Genomic DNA, 25,431 nt, shown 5'->3' on the forward strand with positions numbered 1-25,431 from the left:
TGTATTTATACCCATAGGTGTCCCCTTGTCCAAGTAGAACTAGAAAAACCAATATGGATACAATCCGAGTAGTCCTCGTCGTTTCTACATAGAACTCTGGTTGTCTTTCCTTATCTGGAACTTCATCCATATCCGAGGTCAGTGTCCGTATAAGACATGATATGTGGTGGGTCCTGCCGAGATTTAATCGACTACTATTAGGTATGTGGTATCTATAACCCTGACAGATTCAAGGGTTGATTCTGCTCTTGCTCTTGAGAGTAATGGTATAAGTATGTCTGACTATAAGACCGACTGGTCAAACAGAGACAAAAATCGACCATAGTGATATGAGAGTTGAGCCTGCATTGAAGAACTTTTCATCCTTCGCTTGATTAAGATAGAAGCCATGCATGTAGGTGGAGGTCGCCCTAACATACTCGATCTGCGCTCGGGGCTGCGCCCCTACCATCGGTGGTGGCGGGTTCACGCGTTACTCGACATCTTTAAGTTTTGATTAGATTGTCCGTTTAGCTTATAAAACTACTCTCACTATAACATCTCGTACTATGTTTGTTTATTTTGAAACAGACGAAGTAAACCGGAGTATCGTTAGAGCAGCAGTTTGCCGTACGATAGTGACGGAATGCGTTTTGAATTGTTTGGTTGGTTTAGGGCCCGTTTAGTTCCCTAAATTTTTTTCTCAAAAACATCACATCGAATCTTTGGACACATGCATGAAGCATTAAATATAGATAAAAAGAAAAACTAATTGCACAGTTATGGAGGAAATCACGATACGAATCTTTTAAGCCTAATTAGTCCATGATTAGCCGTAAGTGCTACAGTAACCCACATGTGCTAATGACGGCTTAATTAGTCTCAAAAGATTCGTCTCGCGGTTTCCAAGCGAGTTCTGAAATTAGTTTTTTCATTCGTGTCCGAAAACCCCTTCCGACATCCGGTTAAACGTTCGATGTGGTACCTAAAATTTTTCTTTTCTCCAACTAAACACACCCTTAATTTGGAGTTTGGTGTGGCGGGGCATGTGATGTGTGAGGCTGACTGGCCGAGGAGCGAGGAAGCTTCAGCTCCCAGCATCCGTGATCGCTGATTGACCACCGCACGTACTCCCACCAAGATTAGAGGACACAGGTCGATTAATTACGGGTATCTAGTCAGTAGTCAACCATCAACATGGCGTTTGCCCTAGTGAACAATTAAAATGCATCGAAATCACCAGTAGCTACGACTGCTAGAGGAGAGAGTACAGGGCTGGAGGTTTGCTACATATATAAAATGTTGGTAATGCCAAAACAGTTTTAGGTATTGTCAATTTTTTTAAACTTATGTATGTTATTGTTGGTATATTTTGGTAGCAAATCAAACACTAACTAAAGTATTATTTAAAGTGCCAATAATTTGATTGGCCAAATTTTGACTTCAAAGCAAAATAACTCTTATACTCCTATATTAGTAGTACTTTCTAGAAGTGCAGCATGTTGGAGTGGTATTTTCCACATGGCTCGTCTGAACTTTCTTTCTTTGCTTTCTTCTTCTTCATTCTTCTGAAAATGTGGATGATCTGACCCGTTTTTGACTAAAAGCATTTGACGATGGACATGTAATACTTCCGGTTAAAAGTGCTCGAAGTTCATAACTAAAACACGTAATCCCAACTCGTAAAATCCCAACCACCGATATTTTCTGAAACACTTGCTTTAATAATAGAAGAAGTATTTAGTCAAAAAAAATAATAGAAGTAGTGATATACATATATATTTGCCTAAAAAACTATAATATCATAAACTTGTTAGATTTTATAAACTTATTTAAGTATAAAATAAGTTGTGTGTAATTTTATAAGTCTCATTCTAGATGTCAAATATTTATAACTATAGGGAATTAATTTTTTTTACTAAAGCATGATTAATGCCTTAACTAATTGGAACATGACTATTCTCTCATATATTAAGCACAGAAAACATGGTGATGATTTCCTCAGCTGTGCATTACTCTTGATTTGGTAAATAACAGCACCCTTATTTAATCTTTTTGACAGTGGCGTAAACTAAGTGATTCCCGCTCTTTGCGAAAATTAGTAATTTTCAATATATTTTTTCAACAATCGAGTTAGGAGTAAAAAGGAACACAAATAATGAAACATCAGGGTTTATCGGTACTAATCATAAAACAAACCAATGATACACATATTTTGATACGGAATATATTAATAAATATATATTAAGTATTATAAATATGATAGATAGATAAGTTAAAATATTGTAGAAATTATGTGAGGGGTGTTGATTACATATGATTGTATGTTGATTTGTAGAATTCAAAAGATTATAAGATGATGTTGCATGTGTTTGATATTTGATTTATAATTATTGCTATTGGATAATAAGAGCAGGTACAATAATGGGCAGTGGATGATACACATAGGATTTTTTTGATGAGCTGTAGGAGAGAGGGGAAGACAGAAAAAAAGCAGGTGACTAATTAGTCGTTCGACTGTATGCTCCACCCGAGGCGCGGGCCTACCAGGAGCGATGGCCGATGGGTGCACCCGCCCAAGACGTTGCCCGCGTCCGCGGCGCCGCACGCTCTACAGCCGTGGCTGCCATCACGCTCCACTAGATCGTCGTTGCTGTCCTCGTTCGCCATGGCTGTCGTCGCCATCGACTACGTCCGCCACCGCCGCTGCCCTCATCCGTCGTGACCGCCGTCACCGTTGATTGCGCCCACCGTGCTTGTCATCGATTGTGTCCGCCGCTAGCGCCCTCGTCTACCATGGCTATAGTCGCCATGACCATCGTCGCCGTCATCCGGAGGAGAAGAGGTGAGAGGAAGAGATGGGGAAAGACAATGGGTCACATAAATATATTAAAATATCTATGTTACAGTAAATTTATTGCATAATGGCTATACTTGCTGCAGATGACATGGCTATCTATTGCAATCAGCAGTGTGCTTTCTTATTGACCTTGCTCTAATTAATGTGTTATGGTTGCATGTTGAGTTTTATACCTAGTGGGTTGTATCTTTATAAAATATAAAATGTATAGATGTATAATATGTCGCTAGTCACCGAGCCAACAACCTTTGAATTCAATTTGTTACACATAATGCCACCGGGTAGAATGATTGATACCTGCGAGGTTAGACACATGTAGATATCTAGTGTTGGAGAGTTCGGCACGGAGTACACGCATCTATTACTGGGATCTAACAAACACTTTCATCAGTAGTGGTCTAGTGGATCTGCAGCTGCTCTTGCTTAATTAACCAAAAGAAAGTGCAATGTGTAATTAGTTAGGTCAGGCTTCACATATATACCAGCCGTATGCCCAGCCCTCTATCTCTTAAAAAAACCCTTAAAACATCAATCAAATACGGTATATATAGTAAACTGTTTTTCCTATTTTAAAAAGAACTTTTTTTCATAAATGTGTTTTTTCCCTACTAATAACGGATAATCCCACCCATTTATTGCACATACAATACTAGAGACATGCCAGTATTTTACAAGTTACAATAGAATCTAGAAGAAAATGAGCAATGGTTTTAGTATACGGACATCTCCCCACGAACCACTTCAAATAAAATTCACCTAATTTCATGAGGTCCATCATTTAGCGGCTTGTATTTTTAAACAAACGAGGAGGCCAACACCAACATAGGCGAGCAAATGGCAGGCTCCACCACCGTGGTGGCCGTCATGGGGCCCCACCACGTTGTCATCGTCAATTGTGGCAATTCTCGCGTTGTCCTCTCCCGCGACGGCCTACTTTGCTGCTAGTGTGAACGGTGAGGTTGACGGTGCCGAGGAGGCTAGCTCAGGCGAGCAGACACCGTCCTCTCCTGCGGTGGTGTGGCCATGCCACTCCGCTTCGACCACAAGATGGAGAGAGATGAGGAAGATAGAGACCAGGGAAACAGAGGGGTGGGTCCTACTGCAATTAATTTTATTTTAACCGAAGACTCACTGACATGTGGATCCTACGTTTTATTTTACTTATTTGTCAACGCCATATTAGAAGAAACCGCTATTCAAACCGTTTTGGGATTTTATTTGCACTGGTTTTGAAGGTTGAGGGACGTGGCATACCTAATATATGTCAAGATTTCATAGTACTATCCAGCTAAAATCCCTTATATTTTAGGACGGAGGGAGTATTACGGTTCAGGGTCGATTCTCAGACTCGGCGACAAATTAAGGGATGCCATGTGAACTTATTCCAAGGCGGACGTAAGCCCAGATTCGTAAAGGTCAACCGGCCCACAATGCCGCGACCGTTTTCCATCCCTCCTCCCCTGAAGAAGTCGAAACCCTCCCACCGCCGGTGGGCGGTGGCGGCAAGCCGGCAACGGCGGAATCCACCCTCCTCCGGCGGCGCTGGCTGAAGACGACAGCCATGCCTACCTACCTGCCTTCCTGCCTTTCCCCTCCCTTTCTCCCCTAGCTAGGGGAATGTGCGAGAGCAGTCTAGACTCTAGAGGCGGGGGGGGGGGGGGGGGGCTTTTTATCCTCGTCCAGGTTCTCACGGCGAAATTCCGCTCCTCCTTTTTGTGCCTGCGACGAGCACTCCCGTATCGCGAATGGATTGGCTGGTTTTCTGGGTCTTATACGCTGTTTAATTTTTTTTTTCAAACTGCCGCCATACGAAAATTTCTGATTCTTTTTGCTGGAATGAAAATTTCTGATTCTGAGCTTCGCTTTCTGTGCTTTTGTTTCCTGTCAATCACAGGTTCCTTCAGTGAAAAATCTGGCCGTGTAGGTGTCGAAGGCCAGAGATTATCGAAGTTTTTGTGTTTTGGTCTTGTGAATTTTGCGAAGGTAAACCTCATATATCTCTGATGGGATTGATGTATGTCTGGGGAATGCTTCTTATATTTGGCATGATTCTCATTATCTAATTTTTTTTTGGCATGATTCTGATTTCTGAGACCTTGAATTGACGATAACTTTCCCAGATTAATGTTGGGATTTGCAGTAGTATTACAAGACATGTTAAACATATTAAGTACTAGCATGATACTGGTAGGAATTGAAGGCTCATGGCCCTAACATGAGCATGATATATATTCACCCATTTCACCCGTATCAGTTTCAGCTTTGGAATCAGGATACTGTGGTAGTTTTGATGGTGTTCTTACATAACTTGCCTGCGCATGGAGCATGTCTCGATCCTTACTATTGTCGATTTAATTTTTCCTGTTGCAACATGAACTCAAAGCCTAGGATCTAGAACAAAATTATCATCTATTTCTGTTTTGTTATGAATATAACTGTGCCATTGTTCTTCCTATGCTCGACTCCAGAATGAAAAAGATAAGTTGCATTGACTAAAATCTCACTGAATACGGTGCCCGAAAAAACTGTTCACATGACCTCCTGATTAAAGACGAAAAATATACACCTAAAGCCAACAGTTTGCAGAAATATTTATTAATGTTTCTCTTGAATGAAAATACAATAACTCCTTAAAGTCGTCCTGGATGGATCACTGATGAAGATAATACTACCGAGGTACCTTCTCAATTTTCAAATAGAAATGAACTTTTAAACCTATTTCCCCCCAATGAACAAGAGGTTTTACTGCCTGATATTATGTCAACACCTGCTTAATGGCTAATTCTGCTCCTGTTAAGTTGAAGGTGAACTACCAGTGTAAGTGAACTGTCTGCTTAAGAATCCCAAATGGGTTTTTCCAATGCAGTGGGGTCAAGAGATGACTGATGGTAAGAGTAGATATGTTCCTGAGGTTTCTCCTGCTCATCAGAATAGCTTAATGCTGTCACATCCGCGTTGTAGGTCTCGGAACTCATATCCAAAGTCCCACTCCCTCCTAAACCCAGAAAGTCTTGGGTTAGTCCTGCATCTGCATCTACTACACCTGAAATGTTGTCCTGTCTGTTGTGCTGTGTCTGGTTTTCAGGGAAAATGCTAGGGTTATCCTTTTCTTCTCTCATGGAAAATGGATGGTTCATTAGTCCAATTAAAGGCACAGTACCTGGCCTCATGATGCCACTGGACCACGGTGCGTTGATCAGAATATTACCACGGCCAATCATGTAAGAGTTCTCATCTTCAGTTGTCTTCATGCAATCACTATTAACTGTTGAATTCCCAAGGGAATCTCCCTGGCTTCTAGAAGATATGTTCATATGATCTCTAGAACTAGTCAAGTTATTTGGGAAACTTTTAAGAAGTAATGGCGAAATAGGATCCTGGCTGGTCTTTGCTCCCATCTCTGCAGCTTTCTGTAGCAAGGCTGTTGCAGACATGTATGGGGAGTTCATGGACATATAAGGATAACTTGTCACACTTCCATCAAGTGGGAATCCTGATTCCTTGGGTGATATCTGGTTTGAGAACAATGTAGTGTTCCTCGTAACGAGAGCATAAGGGGATAGTGATCTCAGATGGCTGTCTGAGTTATGGTCGTTACTAGCTAAGTTTGCGATCATATCAGTTGGTGAAGAGCTGAAGCTAGGCACTCCATGTGAAAACATATCTTGCTGTTGACCGTGCAGACTTCCAACCATTGTTGCCAGGCTGTGGTTAACCCTAGAAGTGTCTTCAGCTAATGCATCACAGAAGGCTCGGTGTGTGATGAAACTATCCTTTCTGCATAAAATAGGGTTGAATATTAAAACTGATGATAAAAAATAATTATTTTACCGTGTGATCAAAACCAGAGTAACATGACAGGAGTCTGAAGGTAAGCATAGCGTATTCTTAGGTTCCACTTGTTGCGGGCATTTCAATCTTTAAGAATGTTGCAGTTGTTCTAATGAATTTTCAGTTCATGCATCTCGCATGGAAGCAACTTATTGATTTCTTTTGGAATAATTTCTTTGAGGGAGCATAAACCTAGTGTAGCCAATATTTAAATCACTTCTACTTTAATGATTTAAACATATTTGTATTTGTTTCATATGAAAGTTGAAGGAATAACATGAAGAGAGAATGTTTTGATGTTTAATTTTCATCATGAAAAATGAAAAGGGAGTCTGATAGCAGATAGTCAAAGCAGTAAAGGACACTGGACTTGAGCTAAGACTAGGGTCTACTGGAGGTTGAATCAGTACAAAAAAGGAGCCCCATATAACACATCCACGTGAAGATAGTATTTTTTAAAATAAATCCATAGATTTTTTTTAAGTGTTCAACTTCAAACTACTAGGGGAAACAAACATAGTTCCATGACTTAATGGGCTCAATCAAACCCTGCCCTGTGCAAGTATGTAATACTCAAGGTCTCTATGCTTTTCTCTTCTATCTTTAGTCCATGCTAGTGTCATGGACGGTGTACCTAACTTGTATGTCAGATTATATAGGTTATGCAACAAACAATTATTTATTATGGACCTAGTTCATAATCATGAGCTATTTTCATTGAGAGCCACTCGTGCAGAAGTATGAGAGTAAGACACACCTATGTCTATGGAGTTCTTAGCATGATCCGCATGTAGTCAAACATAGCTGGTATAACTATTGTGGATAATGTAGTTGGCTATAAGAAAGATACCTTGAGAAGATTGTCCCACAGTCACATCGGTACTCCTTGGTGCCACATATCTTTGTGTGAGCCTTCCAATCTGATTGAACAGCATACTTCTTTGAACACCTGTCGCACTTCCACTTCTTCTCCCCATGCTTCCTGGAGTAGTGTTTCTTAATGCCTGTGAGATCGCCCAAAGCTCGGGTTGCATCATGATGAGGGCAGGTAATCTCAGGGCAGACATACACCTTCTTCTTAGCTTCTGTGCTGCTTCTCTGCTTCAGCTTCCATGGTAGGTTGTGGCCTCTCCTATGAAGTTGGAGGTTCTGGTCTCTCTGGAAGCCCTTGTGGCAGACCTCGCATATATACCTGTTTGTTGCCAGGAGTGTCTTAGGTGACAAAGCTACGACCTCAACATCTGGATCTGCATATGAATGATTATGAATTAAATGTTAGGCTGTCAAACAGTATATGTTCCAAGATAACATTATCATCACCTAATTTTCAGATCAACTCGTTGAGATCTAGTCTACTTTTCTGCCATGGCTGTTTCACGAATTACAATGTCAGAAAATGCAAGATGTGGTTGTTAATTGTTATGTTCTTTCTTAGAAATTGGTTACAACCCTGCCTCTACATCCAAATGGATCTACACAACCAATATATACATATATATATTAGATGGGGTTGTTATCTACTATCTATCCATTCAGATTTCTTTCCTGCATATATATATTTCAAATCTTTAGTGTGATTGACTTTGAAATTTGGTGCAGCACTCGCAAAATACTTTCAATCATAAGGTGAATTGTTTAGGCATGTATATTTTATTCCTATTAATAACATGAATTTGTCAGGTAACTAATATTAATATGACATGACAGCACAAGTTTCTTAGTTCATGGCTAAAACGGCACTGCACAAGAACATATTGAGTTTCCAGTTCTGAGGATCAGAGGTGCTAAAAAGGTATCATTAGATTAATAATAAGTTGGGACTTTCCACTGAGTTTTTAGTTTAACCTTAGCTGATCTTTATCCTTTGTCTAATTCGTAGCCAGGTGTAACCAAGAAACACAATTATTGTTTTGAGCATTGCTTTGATGCATTTATTATGTCACTTGCACAGTTGCACGTGTGCTCATGAAATCAGACAATTATCACTCGAAATAATGAGGTTAGGACTGTTGACCAGCATTAGTTGAAAAATGATATTATGAAATGCTACAATAACAAACGCTTTGTTAGGAAAGATCGAAGGGACGTACCTGGGTTTCCTGGGTGACCTCGTCTCTTCTTCACCACAGGCATGACAGTGTCACCTTTGCTTGATCCAGCAGCGCAAGCCTCTAGCTTCGGTTGCTGCTGGAGGTTGTTCAAGGATTCTTCCTCTGATGTGTGTGACATTGTTTGGAGGCTCAGTTAGTGGTTTTAGAGGGTGCCAGTAAAGTGAGGAGGGTTGATGATTTATGCACAACAGAGTGGAGGGACTACAACTGGACAATAGGGAAATGGTGAATTCCCTTTCAGTCACCATCAAGGACTGCAACCATTAGTTTTAAATCTGAGGAACACGACGCTGATTGTTTCGTCAGCATGGAATGTTCTGTTCATTGTTCCTGATTATTTTGTCAGGATCACTGGAGTTTCCTGAGTGAAGCTCCACATGAAGAGAGATATCGAGCCTTGAGTTGCATGCCTACTGTACGCCCATTTTGTTGCAAATTATAACAGTTTCATTTAGTGTGCGCTATGAGCGACAGGTCGATATGATGACCATTTGGGGATCTCAAAGAAAACACTTCACTGCAGACAGTAAATCTGTGCTACTGGACCTTTATTTTTCTCCTGCTGTGAGTATAAATCTGAACACCTTGTAACTATCGACACGAGGATGGAATTCATGTCATATTTCACCGCAGGTGAATAAACTAGCCTGTCATCGTCATGATCATTCGTTGGATGGATAATTTGATAATGTTGTTTTCTTGGGACAATGTCACTTTCAGGTGGAACAATGGCTGTGAAGAGCAGGCAGGAGGCGGTTTTGTCGGTACAAGGAAGGTGATGGATATGACAAGGGGGAGATCCGGGAGGAGAGACAAACTCTGGCCATGTTCTTTTTCTAACCGGCATCCATGGTATCTCCCTCCTCTGCTGGCACAACTGTCAGACTTGCTCTTGTTTTAGTGCTTGGAGCATGGTGGTACCTGGGGGCTTTGAAGGTTTCCACGGCATGTCATCCAATGCAGATACTGAGACCGGAGAGAGGCTGGAAGGTATGTCAAATGAACCGTTCACCGATTTGGCTACTTCTAGTTATCTCCGGTCTCAGCATCTGCATTGGATTTGTCCAGAGATGGGTTTTTTTGGATTTGCTCACTGACCTCTCCATGAACTTCATATGTTAGTTTAAGTACATTAACAGCTTATATACTCTTCAAGTCATCATTTTTCCCTATTCATGGTAGGATATACAATCTTTGCTAATATGAACCTGTGAACCAATCCATGGCACCACTTGGATTTGCAGAAAGCAAATCATTAGGAAGTGTTGCAGGATCTCTGATCATCATCAATCTGGAGCAAGCTGTGCCTTGTTTCATTTTTCCCTTTTTCAGGTTAAGGGTGTGTTTAGTTGGGGAAAAGGAAATTTTTGGGTGTTACATCGGACGTTTGACCGGATGTCGGAAGGGGTTTTCGGATACGAATGAAAAAACTAATTTCAGAACTCGCCTGGAAACCGCGAGACGAATCTTTTGAGACTAATTAAACCGTCATTAGCACATGTGGGTTACTGTAGCATTTATGGCTAATCACGGACTAATTAGGCTTAAAAGATTAGTCTCGTGATTTCCTCCATAACTGTGCAATTAGTTTTTCTTTTTATCTATATTTAATGCTTCATGCATATGTCCAAAGATTCGATGTGATGTTTTTGGGAAAAATTTTTGGGAGGGCCTGTTTAGTTCGCGAAAAAGGAAATTTTTGGGTGTCACATCGGACGTTTGACCGGATATTGGAATGGGTTTTCGGACACGAATAAAAAAACTAATTTTATAACTCGCCTGGAAACCACGAGACGAATCTTTTGAGCCTAATTAATCCGTCATTAGCATATGTGGGTTACTGTAGCACTTATGGCTAATCATGGACTAATTAGGCTCAAAAGATTCGGCTTGCGATTTCTCCCCTAACTGTGCAATTAGTTTTTAAATTTATATATATTTAATACTCCATGCATGTGTCCAAAGATTCGATGTGATGATTTTGGGAAAAGATTTTGGGAACTAAGGGCCCGTTTAGTTCCCTAAAATTTTTTCCCAAAAACATCACATCGAATCTTTGGATACATGCATGAAGCATTAAATATAGATAAAAAGAAAAACTAATTGCACAGTTATGGAGAAAATCGCGAGACGAATCTTTTAAGCTTAATTAATCCGTGATTAGTCATAAGTGCTACAGTAACCCACAGGTGCTAATGACGGCTTAATTAGTCTCAAAAGATTCGTCTCGTGGTTTCCAGGCGAATTCTGAAATTAGTTTTTTTATTCGTGTCTGAAAACCCCTTCCGACATCCAGTCGAACGTTCGATGTGACACTCAAAAATTTCCTTTTCTCCACTAAACACACCCTTAAACATGGCCTAAGTTTACTGTCCAGTGATAAGGAATGTACTCGTAGGCCTGTTGATCGGTTCAATCACTGACACCGGCAACTAAATCGTGGACAGTGACAAGCAAAGCGCCAAAAGACGTCACCCGGCCTGCCCCATGCAAACAATCCTGGACAGTGACCCCTGCATTTTGAACGTACTGTTTCAGGAGAAGCGTGCGACTATAGACATCCTTGAGTTCCTGACAATGTGCATGCTTCTTACTACCTCTTTCCCATTATAAGTGCAGCAATGATTTTCCGCGTCCAACTTTGACCGTCCGTTTTATTTAAAAATTTTTTAAAAAAATTAAAATCATAAATCACGAGTAATGTACTATTCATGTTTTATCATCTCATAACAATAAAAATACTAATTATAAAAAAAATTAAAATAAGACGAACGATTAAAGTTAGGCGTGGAAACTTATGATTGCACTTATAATGGGACGGAGGGAGTACTATATCGGTCTCAAAATAAGTTTATTTTTTACAAATCTCATACTCCATCCATCCATCCATCCTAGAATAAGTGCAGTTTTGTATTATTCATATCTAACATTAGACCATTTGTCTTATTTAAATTTTTTTTATAATTAGCATTTTTATTGTTATTAGATGATAAAATATGAATAATACTTTATGTGTGACTATTTTTTAAAAAAAAAATATATTTTTTTCAAATAAGATATACGGCCAAACATTGGACACGGATATCCACGACTACACTTATTTTGGGACGGTATTTTGGAATGGAGGTAGTACATATCAATACTCCTACCAAAGTAAAAAGACAAATATCCTTACTTTATCAAATCACAGGACAATTGTCTTTCACTTTATCTAGTTCCAATGTAAACATCCCATACTTTACAAACTCCAATGCAATAATTTTTGAGAAATGAACTTATTTTGAGACAAACAAGAGAGGACAAATATGATCTTATTTTATTTTAGACGATTGATACACGGTTACAGTGTCAGCTTGCAAAAGACAAACATATGCACACGCATCGACACACACAACAAACCACCGATAAGGACAGCATGATCGTCGAAGGTCTTTGTTGCTCCAAGAGGCATGCATGATTGATCTTCAGGTCTTAATCTTTTGGGTGACCGGCTGGGTATCTTGTTCTTCTGGAGTTGGAAGTTGCAATAGATATGAGATTTTGGAGTTTCATCTTCTTGCCCCCAAGAGACCATTTGCGCAATCAGTAACTACTAATAGTGCTTCATTTGCTAAAGTAGTAGTACTAGATTTTATACATCATTATATCAACAAAGTGTACTAGAAAATTATAACAAGCCCTAAAAATAAGACAAGTGAGAAGAAAAAAAAAGAAAAGAAAAGACAAACTCTAAATCTCATAGGTGATCCCAACTTTGAGCAGCTGGTCCTTGGGAACGGACAGCGCCTTGTGCCCTTCCCTGAGGTTTTTCCTCAGTAATGTGTAGACGTAGTTGACGACGATCCGCTTCATCACCGACGACCCCGCCGCCGCCGTCACGTTCGCCTCCCCCATCAGGTACACCACCCCGCGCTCCGCCTCCGCGTCGATCACCCGCTTCTCCTCCTCCGCCATCGCCTGCGCCCGCCGCATCGCGTCGTCGTCGTCGTTGTCGCCGCGGCTGCAGGCGAAGACGGACTCCTCGTGGACGAACACCTTGAGGCGGTCGAGGAGGAACGCGGCGAACTCCTTGGCGCCCTCGAGCTGGTCGGTGTAGCCGTAGCGCGCCACGCAGCGGAACAGGCGGTGGCCGGCGCCGGCGTCGGCGCCGACGACGCGGCGGAAGATGAACCGCTCCGCGGGCGCCACCCGCGGGACGGGGAGGTGCTTGATGGACATGAACACGAACACGGCGTGCACGGAGGGGATCTTGTCCACGAGCCGCGGGAACACCGGCGGGATCCCCTGCACGAGCTCGGAGTAGAGCAGGCCGACGCCGGGGACGCGCCGCACGTCGCGCCGCGCCAGCAGCGCCGTCGTCTCGGCCGCCGGCACGACGCGGTCCAGCTCGTACCAGTACCGCTTCACGTGGACGTAGTGCCACGTCGCCATGAGCGCCATGAGCACCAGCGAGAAGCAGAAGGGGAGGTACCCGCCCTCGGCGAACTTGGAGAGGATCGACGAGAGGTAGAGGAACTCGGCGAGGCCGAAGGCGGCGTAGAACGCGGCGATGAACGGTAGCCTCACCTTCCAGATGAGCAGCATCACCACCGTCATGAGGTGGGTGGTGATGGAGAACACCGTGACGACGCAGATGCCGTAGGCGTTGCCGATGTTCGCCGTGGTCTGGAACGCCAGCGTGACGGCGACGCTGGCGGCGCCGATGAGGAAGTTCACCTCCGGGATGTACACCTGCCCCTCGTACTTGTTCGACGTGTGCACCACCTCAACCCGCGGGAAGCAACCCAGCGACAGCGCCTTGGACAGGATGGCGAACGCCCCCGACAGCATCGCCTGGCTCGCGATGATCGCCCCCATGATCGCCACCACGAACACCGGCCAGAACAGCGGCGCTGCACATTGCATAATACAGACCACCCATCAATTCACACATTTCTGACGATCAAATGATGCCTAGTTTGCCTACTCCTCCAAACCCATTCTGGCTGAACAACTGTACCTGGGATGGATCTGTAGAAGGTGTCGCCGACATTCTCCGGGAATTTGCGCAGGTAGGCTGCCTGGCCCATGTAGCACAGCGCGACCGAGGGGAAGAGGACGCAAGTGAAGCTGAGCTGCAGGACAGAATGAACAATGCAGTCAGTTGTTTCAATTGTGACAACTGATGACAATGTGGAGAAATGGAATTATGGACTACCTGAATTGCCCTGATGTTGAAATGGCCGAGGTCAGCAAACATGGCCTCCGTGCCTGCGACATTTCGCAAATGCGAAGAATCAGTTCCCCTTCTTGCTCAGTACTTTTCTCCTTTGCAATTGTGCAGTGTTCGGTAATACCGAGCTCACCTGTGATGCAGAGGACAACGCCCCCAAGGGAGACCCAGGCCTCCTTGCCGTTTCTCCTGAAGTAGTCGACAATGTATTTGGGGTTGAAGGCCCGGAGGATGGTGATCTCGTGCACGGTGAGGTTGTACATCCCGATGCCCGCGATCAGGAGGAACCACACTGAGATGACCGGAGCGAAGGTGTACCCGACCTTGTCGGTCCCGAACCGCTGCATCGAGAACAGCACGAACAGGATGGCCACCGAGATCCACACCACTTGCGCTGTAACAAAAACGACAAGACAAAATATTTCTTTTCAGATACCACTCTGGAGTCTGAACAGGCTTGACATGTACTAGTATTACACGTTAAACCTGAAACTATCAAACTAAGTACTCCAGTGTTTTGGTGTGCTCACATTGTGTCAGGTTTGGTGCTTTCTCCCTGATCCCACTCACCGCAGACAGCACTGCAAAGAGGACATCATCCATTGGCAACAAATTAGTACCATTCTCCGAATCTATCTACATTTGCACACATAAATCGAATGCAAAAAAACTGATCTATTGATACCAGAGATTGCTGGTGTCAGTGTCCCATCACCCATGACCATGGAGGTGCCAAGGATTGTGATGGTGAACAGTGCTATCTTGGCTGCGTTGCTGGACTCCAGCTTCTGCTTCACCCACTCAGCCCTCCTCAGCTGCGAGCTTGGCGCCTCGATGCTGTAATTCGACACGTTGGCGTCCTCCGTCTGGTCGTTCGGGATCATTCTGATCTTCGCGTGCCGCGATATCAGCGAGTACAGAGCGAATGTTCCACCTGCAGTAAGTTCATGTCATGCAATTCACCCAATGCAATAATGATCACAAGAGATTGAGAATGGTGATGGGCTGCTGCATCTCTCTGAATTTGGCAGGATGGATGGATGTCAGTCGGTCGGAGAGCTCACCGTCGCCATTGTCGTTGGCGTAGAGGACGATGAAGACGTACTTGACCATGGGGATGAGGATGAGGGTGTAGAGGATGAGGGAGAGGACGCCGACGAGGTCGTCCGGGTGCTTGATGCCGTTCGGAAACGTGCTGGAGTAGACGTACAGCGGCGACGTCCCGACGTCGCCGTACACCACGCCGATGCTCTGGAACGCCAGCTGCAGCGTCCGCGCCCAGCTTCCCTGCCGCCACCACCAAAACACAACAAACACCATGAACAAACGAACTCGGCGTCAGTGTCAGTGTCTGTCACTGGCTACGAGAGAGATGAGTTGGTCCTGACCCCGGCGCCATGGCGCTTGTTGTTGGAGACCTTCTCGGCGTCGCCGTAGAGCGAGTCATGGCGCCGGAGAACGTCCGGCTCCGGCCTGGCTGCGCCATCCTCCTGGACAGACATCTCCTTCAACTGATCAGCTTGTGAAGATCGATGTTGAAGGGTTTAGGCTTCAGAACCCCTGTGCCCTGCATCATCAGGAATTCAGGATACTAGACTTTTAGACACTACTAATTAATTCTGATGAGATCCTAATAGACAACCAAGAAATGGTAACTAAAGAGATGGAATTTGATATCTATATACGCGACGATATACGCGGATCCAAATCCGTATGGTTCTTCTATCGTAAGTCCTCGTCACTGAAACATGTCGTGTTGTTCGACAGAGATTTTGAGAACACTATCAATAATGTTGGAGATCTTCCTTGTCGGTGTTTTTGTCAGAAGAAACCACTAATTGTTGGATCGAAGGGAATTGGCACGTGAAAATGTGACAGGGTTGAGTTCTTTGAGGAAAACAAATGTGGCTTAATTTGACTGAATATATTTCAGAGTAAACAGCAACATGCACAATTCTCCCAACGAAGAAAGTATCTGGAGAATGATATTTCAGTAATAACAATTATTATTACAACTAGAGTGTTTTGAGAAATGTTCTTCCAGAAAAATGTTTCAGAAGAAGAAGATGTCAAGATGATGAGAAATAAAATGGTGAAAGATCAGCAGATCAGAGAACTAAAAAGGAGGAGGTACCCGGGATCCGAAGGAGAGGCTGCAAAAACAAAGCTAAAATCCCCTCATCTTCCAGAATAGTAAATCCCTTATCTTGCATCTTTCCCACCTTATAAACACGCAGAACGCCACTCCATTCGCCAAACCAGACGCCATTTGTCTCAACTACTCTTTGTCCTCCTGGAGAAACCAAACTCTAGGGCCTAATTCTGGAGGAGACGTCATCGGCTACCTGCCTCCTCTGGTTGTCTCCATTGTTGAAGAGAGGAAACCCTCTCTAGTCTCTTCAACTGCAGCAGTTTGTTGCGGTTTCTATGATGTCGCGTCTTGTCAGGAAACCGGAGAATTCTTCCTGCATCGGGCCATTTTTAGCTTGTGTGCCATGGCGTCCCATTCCGTTATTTCTTTCTTTTCTTTCTTTCTTCCTTTCTTTCTATTTAAGGGGAAACGGAATGACGTGTCTTGAGCCACCAGGGATGACCATTTGTCGGGCCGGGCTCTGAGCTCAGCTTCTTTTGGGCTGGAAATTATTGCCTACGCTTTGGCCCAGCAAGGGGTGTTGGGCCTAGTATTTCAGGCCAGGCTGCCATGAAATTTGCACTAAAATAATTTAGAAATAAAAACACAAACAAATCGGATCCCAATTTATTTGGGGCTAAACCAACTCTTTTTATTAAAATAAGGGACTCTCTTACAAAAAATAATTAAAAAAACTTTCGAATGTAACAATACTATAATAGTATATTGTAATATAATTTCACTATGATCATACTATAACTACAATATAAATTATTCATTGATAAAAATGACTATTATCTATTTAATTTCAGAAATAAATTAATTAGTTCTAAGAATAAACTAAACAAGCTTAGAAAATATGGATTAAATAATACAATAGAATAAAGTTCTACGGGAAATACTTATCTTTGGAGGTATGGAGAAATAATCCGTGATAATAATGTAGTGAATCGGGTGAAAATAATAGGGCAGCCTGAAACTCTCCTCTCATGCTCCAACTGGTCATGATGATTATGCTTAGTTAGTTTGACTGCTAAAGACAAATTTTCTTTCTAATATACCTATGTAATATTTGTAACAAATCTCTATCGCTTCAGTCACTTTTGAACTGTTCATATCATGCTAAAATTTGTGAGATTGTAGTAACCTTAACTTTTTCTCGCCCTTCCTTTCTCTCATATGTGAGGCGAGCTTGTGTATCCTTCTAGCCATTGCCTGGACACCGTCACTCGGCCTTACTAGTGTTGGAAGCTAGACACCAAGTCACAAACTACACTGGCAGCTAGGCCTTGCCAGTGACGGATCCAGAAAATCGATTCGTTAGTGTCATAACGTGTCTATCGGTGTCATAAAATGCTAATTATACTTAGATCATGGTGTTATGACATATGGATAAACAGTTTTGCTATAGGTTTTGCCGAAAGTTGTCGGTGTCGCCTGACACCGGCCCTATTACTGTAGATCCGCCCCTGGGCCTTGCGAACCGTCCTCCTCCCCCTCCTTCCAAAGTCAGCTAGTGTATGCCTCCTCCGTTCTAGCAGTGTTGCCGTCACCTCACCCTGCCCACCATCAGTTTAATCGTCACTCACGACCATTTCTGTAAGACTGAAGAAACAAGGGTTTCCTTCTCTCCAGACCCTTTAGTTGGATTAGGTCGTCTGCCAAGCTAGAATCCTAGCGGAGCTATGGGAGGTTGGGCACAACTCTTAACATTGGATCCAATGGTGGACGAAATCCGGATAAAATCTTTCTCCAATTTTCTGCCATATAACCAAATTAATTATTCTAATGGATTGTGGATTCCATTGGGATTGCGCAAGTCCTTTGCCGCCGTCATGTTCGTCCGCGTGTCCCGATCTGAGCCGTCCGAGAGCTGATCAGACGGCGACAAACTAGGATTCTTGACTGGGTGGCTACTAAAGCTAGTGAGTAGTGACCGACCGACTGACTGAGGTCTATACAAACCTCGGCCATATCTCAATCAAGAGTCCTGACAAATTAATTAAGGTGCACGCATGAGACCAAATGCATGCCCAGCCCAGCTAGCTGCCATGTGTGCTGCGCTGCACCATCTAACCCAAACTCCCAAGCTCTCAAATCCCTCTTGTTTAATCACTGGCTATAATTAATTAACCAAATCACGAATCGGTTAAAAGCGTAAGCCAAATCAAGAGTGCAGCCAACATAATGAAACGAATGAAACCCAACAGAAAAGTAACTAATTGACATACTATATATTTTACAACAGAAATCAAAGATATATATATATATATATATATATATATATATATATATATATATATATATATATATATATATATATATATATATATATATAAATAATAGCCATTTCTATTATTAAAAAACAGCGAGACCGGTTAAAGATACGCACCTATTCGATGATTCAGAAGAAACGAATTGAAAGCACACGACAACGGCAGAGACGCCGGCCGACACGCCGCCGGCCGGCCACCTTCCTCCGCCGCCGCCGGTCGGTCCTGTAGATATATATAGCTAAGAGGAGGAAGAAGATAGATGGAAGCTAGATGGCCTGGTCGGCTTTAAGTAATAGAGAGAGCTTCAGCAGAGAAGAGGAGAGGTTACACGTGAAGAGAGAGCAAATTAAAGGGCGATCCAGGAAGAGTAATAGTGACAGCTGAAACGGGAAAGTATAGCAGCTACTACTAGCTAGCTATAGTTAGTGACTGTCACTAGCTTAGCTAGCTAGCGAGACTTTGGGCTAGCATAATCGTCGTTTCAACCCGATTTTGCTAGCTAATCAGGTGACAAGCGGTGACTTCTTTTCCATGAAGTAATCACGAAATTAATTAGTGGGGGTGGATTATGCAACGTGTGTAAGAAAAGAAAAAGACCAGCTTAAGTTGTCGTGAACACATGATGGATATCGGATGGGCTATGTTTCTAGCTTAGCTAATAATTTAATAATTCGATCTCGTCACATGGCATACCCGTGTGCAGTGTGTTATAGTTGCAGCGGCGGGACAGTGTGGCTCAAGTTTACCTCTTTTATCGTTTTTTCCTAAAGTAGTCCATCCTCTTCTTTTTTTATTCCCTTTCATATGCTTGCTTATAGTCCTTAATGTATAACTTCAAATAATCTTATTTCATAAAGTATTTATCTAATATGTAATTTGAGTATACCATTGTATTCATCGCAATTAAATCTTTACAACAAGATTTTACTTGACTATATTTTTTTTATTTTTTTGTTGTAATGGATTTTTTAATTTTTGCAACGGGTATTTAATGATGTTTTCGCTAGGTCATTTTGAAATGTTACACAGGGTGTTTTTTAATGTTTCAGGAGGTATTTTGTGATTTCTTCGGCTGATGTTTCACGATATCATTTTTGTAATGGTACACATGGTGTTTTTTTGAATGTTTCAAGAGGTAATTTGTGATATTGTAGCTAATGTTTCACTAGGACATTTTAAAGTGTTGCATTGTATTATTTTGATATTTTTCTAGGTATTTTGTGATGTTTCACTATTGCATTTGGAATGTTCCATGTCGTGTTCTTTGGATGTTTCAGAAGGTATTTTTGTGATGTTTCAGAACGTATTTCACTAGCTCATTCGAAACGTTGCACGTGGTGTTATTTGAATGCCTTAGAAGGTATTTTACTAGTTCATTTGAAATGTTGCATCTGGTATTATTTGGATGTTTTAGCAGATGTTTCACTAGGTCATTTAGGTTGTTGCACGTGTTGTTCTTTCGATATTTCAACGTGTATTTTGTAATGTTTAAGCGGTTACAAATCAATGTTATATTTATAATATAGAAATGTTTCAATTAGTAATATAAATATATATGCTTTATTTATACAAAATATAATCATGTGAGATCTCTTTGTAAAGATTTAACTGCAACAAATTCAACGGTGCAATCGGATCACAACTTGTATCTAAAATAATTATTCATTCTTTAATCCGATTACACCATTGTATTCATTATAATTATATCTTTATAACAAGATATCACATGATTATATTTTGATAAAAAAATAAATGTTGTTTCACCCCTTAAAAATTGTTTCAGTTGTATAAAATGTTCTAAAGAAATGTAACATTAAAAAATATCGACTGCAACAGCATTAACCACCTATATGAAACATTGAGTCTCAGATAGCGAAACAAGAAAAGTCATATGAGATTTACAAAATATTTTAAAAACTTGATATTGTTCAAATATTTTTATATGACTAACGAGTATTAAACTATAACTATCGAAACATTATTAAATACTTAGTGAAACATTTAAGGAAAACAACGTACAAAATTTGCAAATTAACTAATGAAACAATATATGTATACTAGCAGAAACATTTAAATATAACATGTGCAACATTTCAAAGAAAACCATTAAAAAGTTAAAATATTTTTTTCATCGAAATATATGCATGTGTGGTCTTGTTTTAAAGATTTAATTGCAACGAATTAAATGATGTAATCGGATCATAAATTAGAGAAATAATTTAAAAGATAAACTAGTTTAAAAATTGGCAAAAAAAAGTCTTATACCTACCCTACTAGCTCGTACTACCCTACTAAGCATGCATGTAGCTACTAGTAACTGGCTACAGCATATCTCTTCGACTGGTATAATTGCGCATGTGACAGAGGCTGAGATGGATGCTCTTGCGTGTGACAGATGCTGAGCTGGGCGCGACGTCCGATTTTGTGTATTTTGTCGGACGTCCGACGCGTAGTCGTCTCCTTTTTTCCCCTCTACTCAGCGATGGTAGATTAATTGCATGGTGGAATTTGTAACCGGTATTTTCTCCATCCCAAAAATACTTTACTTATACTAGCACTACTAAAAAAGGTCACACCTTTTAATTTACTGACAAGTAAAATAAAAAACGCCAGCACATATAAAACTAGAGGTTCCTAGTTAGTGACCATCATTGAAAATCTATTTTCGCAAGCGGGTCGTCTCAAGAGATCCGCTATTAAAAGTTATACTATTTTTGCAAGCGGACCTCTTAAGTAACCGTCAACGAAAATTGATTTTTGCTAGCGGCCCCTATGGACTCCGAAAGGCGCCAGTGGGGAAGGAGGAGGAGGGAGAGGGAGACTTGGAGAGGGTGGAGGTCAGGTGTGGGCGTGGAGACTGTTAATATGATTGTAGTTTTTCATGGGTGGCGACTCTCGTGGGCAGCGGATCCGGCTGTGAGTACCCACGCTGGTTGTGGATTCGACGGCCGCGACTCAGGCTGACCCCTCCCTTCTCCGCCACAACGGTGCTTTGCTGAGGTGTGCGTCATCTGTATTTTTTTTCCTTTTTGTATTTGCTCATCCCGTTCTCTTCCAAATACATGTTGATATGATGTAGAATGATTTGATTTGTATTTTATGTTTGATATTTGGAAATGGAACCATGGAAATGGGCAGGGAGCTAGAGTGATTTGCATTTTGTGTTTGATATTTGGAAATGGAACCGTGGAAATATGCAAGAAGCTAGGGTTCCTGGGAAAGCAGGGTTTCTGGAATTATTTTTGTCGAAAATCTATAACTTTGATGGTTGGCTTAATTGAGTTGCTTGTGAAATATCGATTTTCGTTGACGTTGTAGAACTGTTTGTGAAAATTGCCGATTTTCACTAGTCCTCAATTGATGGCGGGGCTTCTAGCCACTAGCAAAAATGTATTTTGACCGCTAGGACAAATCATTTGTTGTAGCGTAGCATCCTTTAGTTGTCTCACAAGTAGTTTATTTCCACTTAAAATACACACATTTAATTGGAGCATTGGAATTGCAATCGTATGATTAATGAGGAACATGTTATTTCATCACACTATATGCTCTGTTCAGCAACGCTACTATGAAGCTGTAACAGCTGTGCTGTACAGCCAGCCTTATATACTTTCTCTATCATGTACTGTAGTGCAGCTGCACAGCAGCTACAATTTAGCTGCAGCGAATAGACCCATAATTTGTCCTATTAGCACTCTACTAAAATCTTTTTAGGACGAATGGAACAACGTGGACAGCTTAAATGTGATGGACAGATCGTCTTCGTAAGGAAACTACATAACTATATCATTAGTTTATACAGTTGTGTCATTGATATATAAGGTCTATATCATTAGCGTAACTTGAAACCAGTGAAGTCAGAGAAGCCTCGTCGACGCTCCATGGGACCTCACAGCTCGCACAAAAAATTCCAGTGAGACCTTAGAGCAAGTTTAATAGTGTAGTCTCGTGGGACCTCACAGCTCGCATAAAAAAATTCTAGTGAGACCTTAGAGCAAGTTTAATAGTGTAGTCTTCTACCGATAGTAATTTTCTCCATGTCATGTTATGGTTAGTGAAATATAATAGATTATCTATAATATGGTGGGTCACATATTACTATTTTATTATTTTATGCACATTAATTATCTCTCCCGTAGTCTCGTGCGCGCGCTTTTCTTCCTTGGGTTTGGTGAGTTTAGCATGCATGTATAGAGCTCATCTTGGTTTGCGTGTTAGCTTGGCTACAAATTAATCTCCCATTTTCTCTCCTTCAACTCATCTATATAACTGATGTGAAGCTTTTATAGCCTGCTAATATCATCTTATTGAACCTGCGCTCCTAGCATAGATCGACTGGATTATCTACTCTAGCCCCGTTTAGCAGCATGGCTCTTGCAGTTGGGAGTTGGCACACCAGGGCTGACCTGACGGGGTCCTTTCACTTTTGCTTCTCGATTGGTACGCAACGCCGGCTAGGCCAGAGACGCGAGTACGTGACCCAGAAACGCAAACTTCAAAACGAAATCTTCAGTTATCGAATTGATCTGAACTCTTCAAAGCTTCAGCTAGCCTGCAATTTAATTTCTCCAGCCGTGCCTGCAATTATCGATTGGGCCTTCGTTTGGTGTGAAAGATGCCGTGACACAGCACGGCGGTGCCCAATCCTGCGTCTCCTTTTTTGACCGTGGCTGCTCGTGAATCTGCGACACGAGATCCTGCGGACTGGACTACTCATGCATGGATAGCGTTTGCCTCTTTTCACTCACCCAACAGCCAACAACTATCTGGCCTGGCCAGAGCCTATTAGAGCAAGTATAATAGTATGCTATAAACCGGCTAAATGCTGAGGTTGAAGAGAGAAAAGAGGAGAGAGAGGAGAAGCAGTCTGTAAATTTACAGCCGGTTTGGATACAAGAACCAATAAACTCTCGAAGAGAGACAAGTGGGCCCTGTATTAATGGTAAAGAGCTATATTATATAGACAGGCTGAAAGAAAACTACAAAGAACTTTATAGCCAACAGGTCGGCTGTATTATTAGTCTGGCTCTTAACGGCACGTAGCTAACCAGTGTCCACTAGATCAAATATAAAAACCAAACTTATTAGAAATTGAATAGAAGGAATGTTAAAACTAAATTCTTTTTAAAATAACCCTTAAAGTCATAATTCTTCTTTCTATATAGTTGGTACCCACTAAAGTCATAATTGCTATAAAACAGCTTCTGCATTAAGCCACATCATCAACACTTCATAGCCGTCGGATCAAGTGCCATAAAAAAAGCTGAGCCGTTAGATTTTCATTTCAAGTTGAACTTTCCAAAATCCATTGAGGTATAGGCCCTCTGCTATCCCATGCACGCTGCTACTCTCGCCTACCAGGCCTCGATCTTTCGGTGAAAATTGATTGCAAAACCTAAAAACAATGCCATAAAAAGAGCAGTTGAGGAGTCGTGTGTTTCATATTCCTTTTTATTATATATTCCACCCACGTCCCACCCACGATCGTTTTCATTCTGCTGCTAACCCAAGAATTCGTCGCAATTAATCATCGTCCTACACTGACCCAGAATTCACACAGTCGTCATCGATCAAGCTACCCGTCACCGTGTCCTATAATAGCCCAAACCATCAAGTGCCTTGGCGTAGCTAGCTCAATACACGATCAACGCGCTTCTACAACGGGACCTTCCGCTTCTACATCGACCAAGAACATTCTTTCGATTGCCTGATTCTTCCGCCTCAACAATTCAACGTATCCTTCTGATCATACCACACCGATCAAACTCTCTGCTATCCTATGCAAAAAGTTAACCCCCTGATTCTCCCATCTTCCATCTGAGTTTTTGTGCACTATATGTCTTTCGTACTAATTTCTTACTGCACTCATTTATGTTTGTTGCTGCATAATTTATCCTTTCGCACTTGCTATCGATATTTGATCATGTCTGATGTTTCCTGCCATTAATTATCTTCAGTTTCAAGCTAACCAGCTCTGAACTTCAAGTAACGGCGGTAGACAGCGTCTACAGATTCTGCTCGAGAAAATGTTGCTTCCACAAGACACGGTATGTTTTCGGAGAGCGCTATGGCTCGGACGCGTCCGATGTCTCACCAAATATCGGACGCCCAGCCAGGCAACGAGTACATGTGAGAAAATGCTGCAAATCGGCAGCCTGGCGGATTGGACGAACCCTGTCACTGTAACATACATGTCTAGCTGTTTCTTTTCATTCTTTCCACCTCTCTTTGAATAATTTTTCTCCTAAATTACTTATCCGATCTACGAACCGATCACACCATTGTATTCGTTGCAATGAAATGATTATATTATGTCAAAAGAAAAACATGTGTTTCAAACCGTTAAAACAAAATGTTTTATACATGATAGTGATATGTTTCAATATGTGTCTTCAGTATGTTTCACAAAATCCCTAAAACTACCTGCTATACTACCCTGTCTCTACCTCATGCATGCATACATGCATGTATTTTAGCAAACTTTAAAATGATTTTTCTTTTAAATTACTTATTCAATCTATGATCCGATCACACTGTTGTATTCGTTGTAATTAAATCTTTAGAACAAGATATCGCTTGATTATATTTTGATAAAAGAAAAACATGTGTTTCAATCCGTTAATACTCGTTGTTTCATGTGTGACAGCGACATGTTTCAATGTGTATCTTCACCATGTTTCATAAAATATTTAAATGTTTCAGTTGCTGATTTTTTTGTTTCACCATATATAACATAATGTTTCACTTATTGGTCAACTGGCAACATTTAACCGTCCAATGTTTTGGGGCATCGGACATCCAAAACATCATAAAATAACCTAGTGAAACATCATGAAATACTTATTGGAATATCAAAATAATAATATGTGCAACACCAAGAAAATTAATCACTAAAAAGAATTTTTTAAAAAAGTCAATGGAATATTATCATGTACGATATTGTTATAAAGATTTAATTACAATGAATTCATTAGTGAAATTGGATCATGGGTTATGTAAATAGTTTAGCAAGAAAAATCAGTTGAAGGTAA

The 25,431-nt window shown here is 41.5% G+C and overlaps 1 protein-coding gene and 1 long non-coding RNA gene across 14 annotated transcripts; one reads left to right on the forward strand and one right to left on the reverse strand.

Moving 5' to 3' along the window:
• Nucleotides 1-4,282: 4,282 nt before the first annotated feature.
• Nucleotides 4,283-9,953, forward strand: LOC4329485 (uncharacterized). 11 transcript variants are annotated; one of them, XR_010739502.1, is made up of 8 exons: nucleotides 4,283-4,605; nucleotides 4,734-4,822; nucleotides 5,706-5,796; nucleotides 5,925-6,060; nucleotides 8,378-8,462; nucleotides 8,550-8,669; nucleotides 8,741-9,414; nucleotides 9,502-9,953. It is a non-coding gene; the product is annotated as an uncharacterized lncRNA (long non-coding RNA). The 11 variants fall into 11 exon arrangements; XR_010739506.1 differs by having other exon boundaries at nucleotides 8,746-9,414; XR_010739507.1 differs by lacking the exon at nucleotides 4,283-4,605 and having other exon boundaries at nucleotides 4,684-4,822; nucleotides 8,351-8,462.
• Nucleotides 9,954-12,078: 2,125 nt separating this feature from the next.
• Nucleotides 12,079-18,661, reverse strand: LOC4329486 (potassium transporter 19-like). Of its 3 annotated transcripts, none has more exons than NM_001416628.1 (9): nucleotides 18,517-18,661; nucleotides 15,382-15,560; nucleotides 15,058-15,280; nucleotides 14,679-14,927; nucleotides 14,524-14,574; nucleotides 14,127-14,387; nucleotides 13,979-14,031; nucleotides 13,781-13,895; nucleotides 12,079-13,673 (listed from the first exon to the last, which is right to left on the reverse strand). In NM_001416628.1, the coding sequence occupies exons 2-9, from the start codon at nucleotides 15,493-15,495 to the stop codon at nucleotides 12,511-12,513; spliced, it is 2,229 nt and encodes a 742-aa protein (NP_001403557.1). In that variant the 5' UTR covers nucleotides 15,496-15,560; nucleotides 18,517-18,661; the 3' UTR covers nucleotides 12,079-12,510. The 3 variants fall into 3 exon arrangements, with proteins under 3 accessions (NP_001403557.1, XP_066163106.1, XP_066163107.1); XM_066307009.1 differs by lacking the exon at nucleotides 18,517-18,661 and adding an exon at nucleotides 16,128-16,400 and having other exon boundaries at nucleotides 12,368-13,673; XM_066307010.1 differs by lacking the exon at nucleotides 18,517-18,661 and adding an exon at nucleotides 16,216-16,350 and having other exon boundaries at nucleotides 12,368-13,673.
• Nucleotides 18,662-25,431: the final 6,770 nt, after the last annotated feature.

This window comes from Oryza sativa, chromosome 2, assembly GCF_034140825.1.
Source record: "Oryza sativa Japonica Group chromosome 2, ASM3414082v1".
NCBI classification, from domain to species: domain Eukaryota; kingdom Viridiplantae; phylum Streptophyta; class Magnoliopsida; order Poales; family Poaceae; genus Oryza; species Oryza sativa.

Bases quoted from the DNA above. Each gene is read 5' to 3' on its own strand.
- LOC4329486 (NM_001416628.1), bottom strand. From the start codon at position 15,495: ATGTCTGTCCAGGAGGATGGCGCAGCCAGGCCGGAGCCGGACGTTCTC. The intron at 14,928-15,057 runs GTGAGCTCTCCG...AACTTACTGCAG, and splicing joins CGCCAACGACAATGGCGACG to GTGGAACATTCGCTCTGTAC. The intron at 14,032-14,126 runs GTGAGCTCGGTA...GAAATGTCGCAG, and splicing joins CGTTGTCCTCTGCATCACAG to GCACGGAGGCCATGTTTGCT.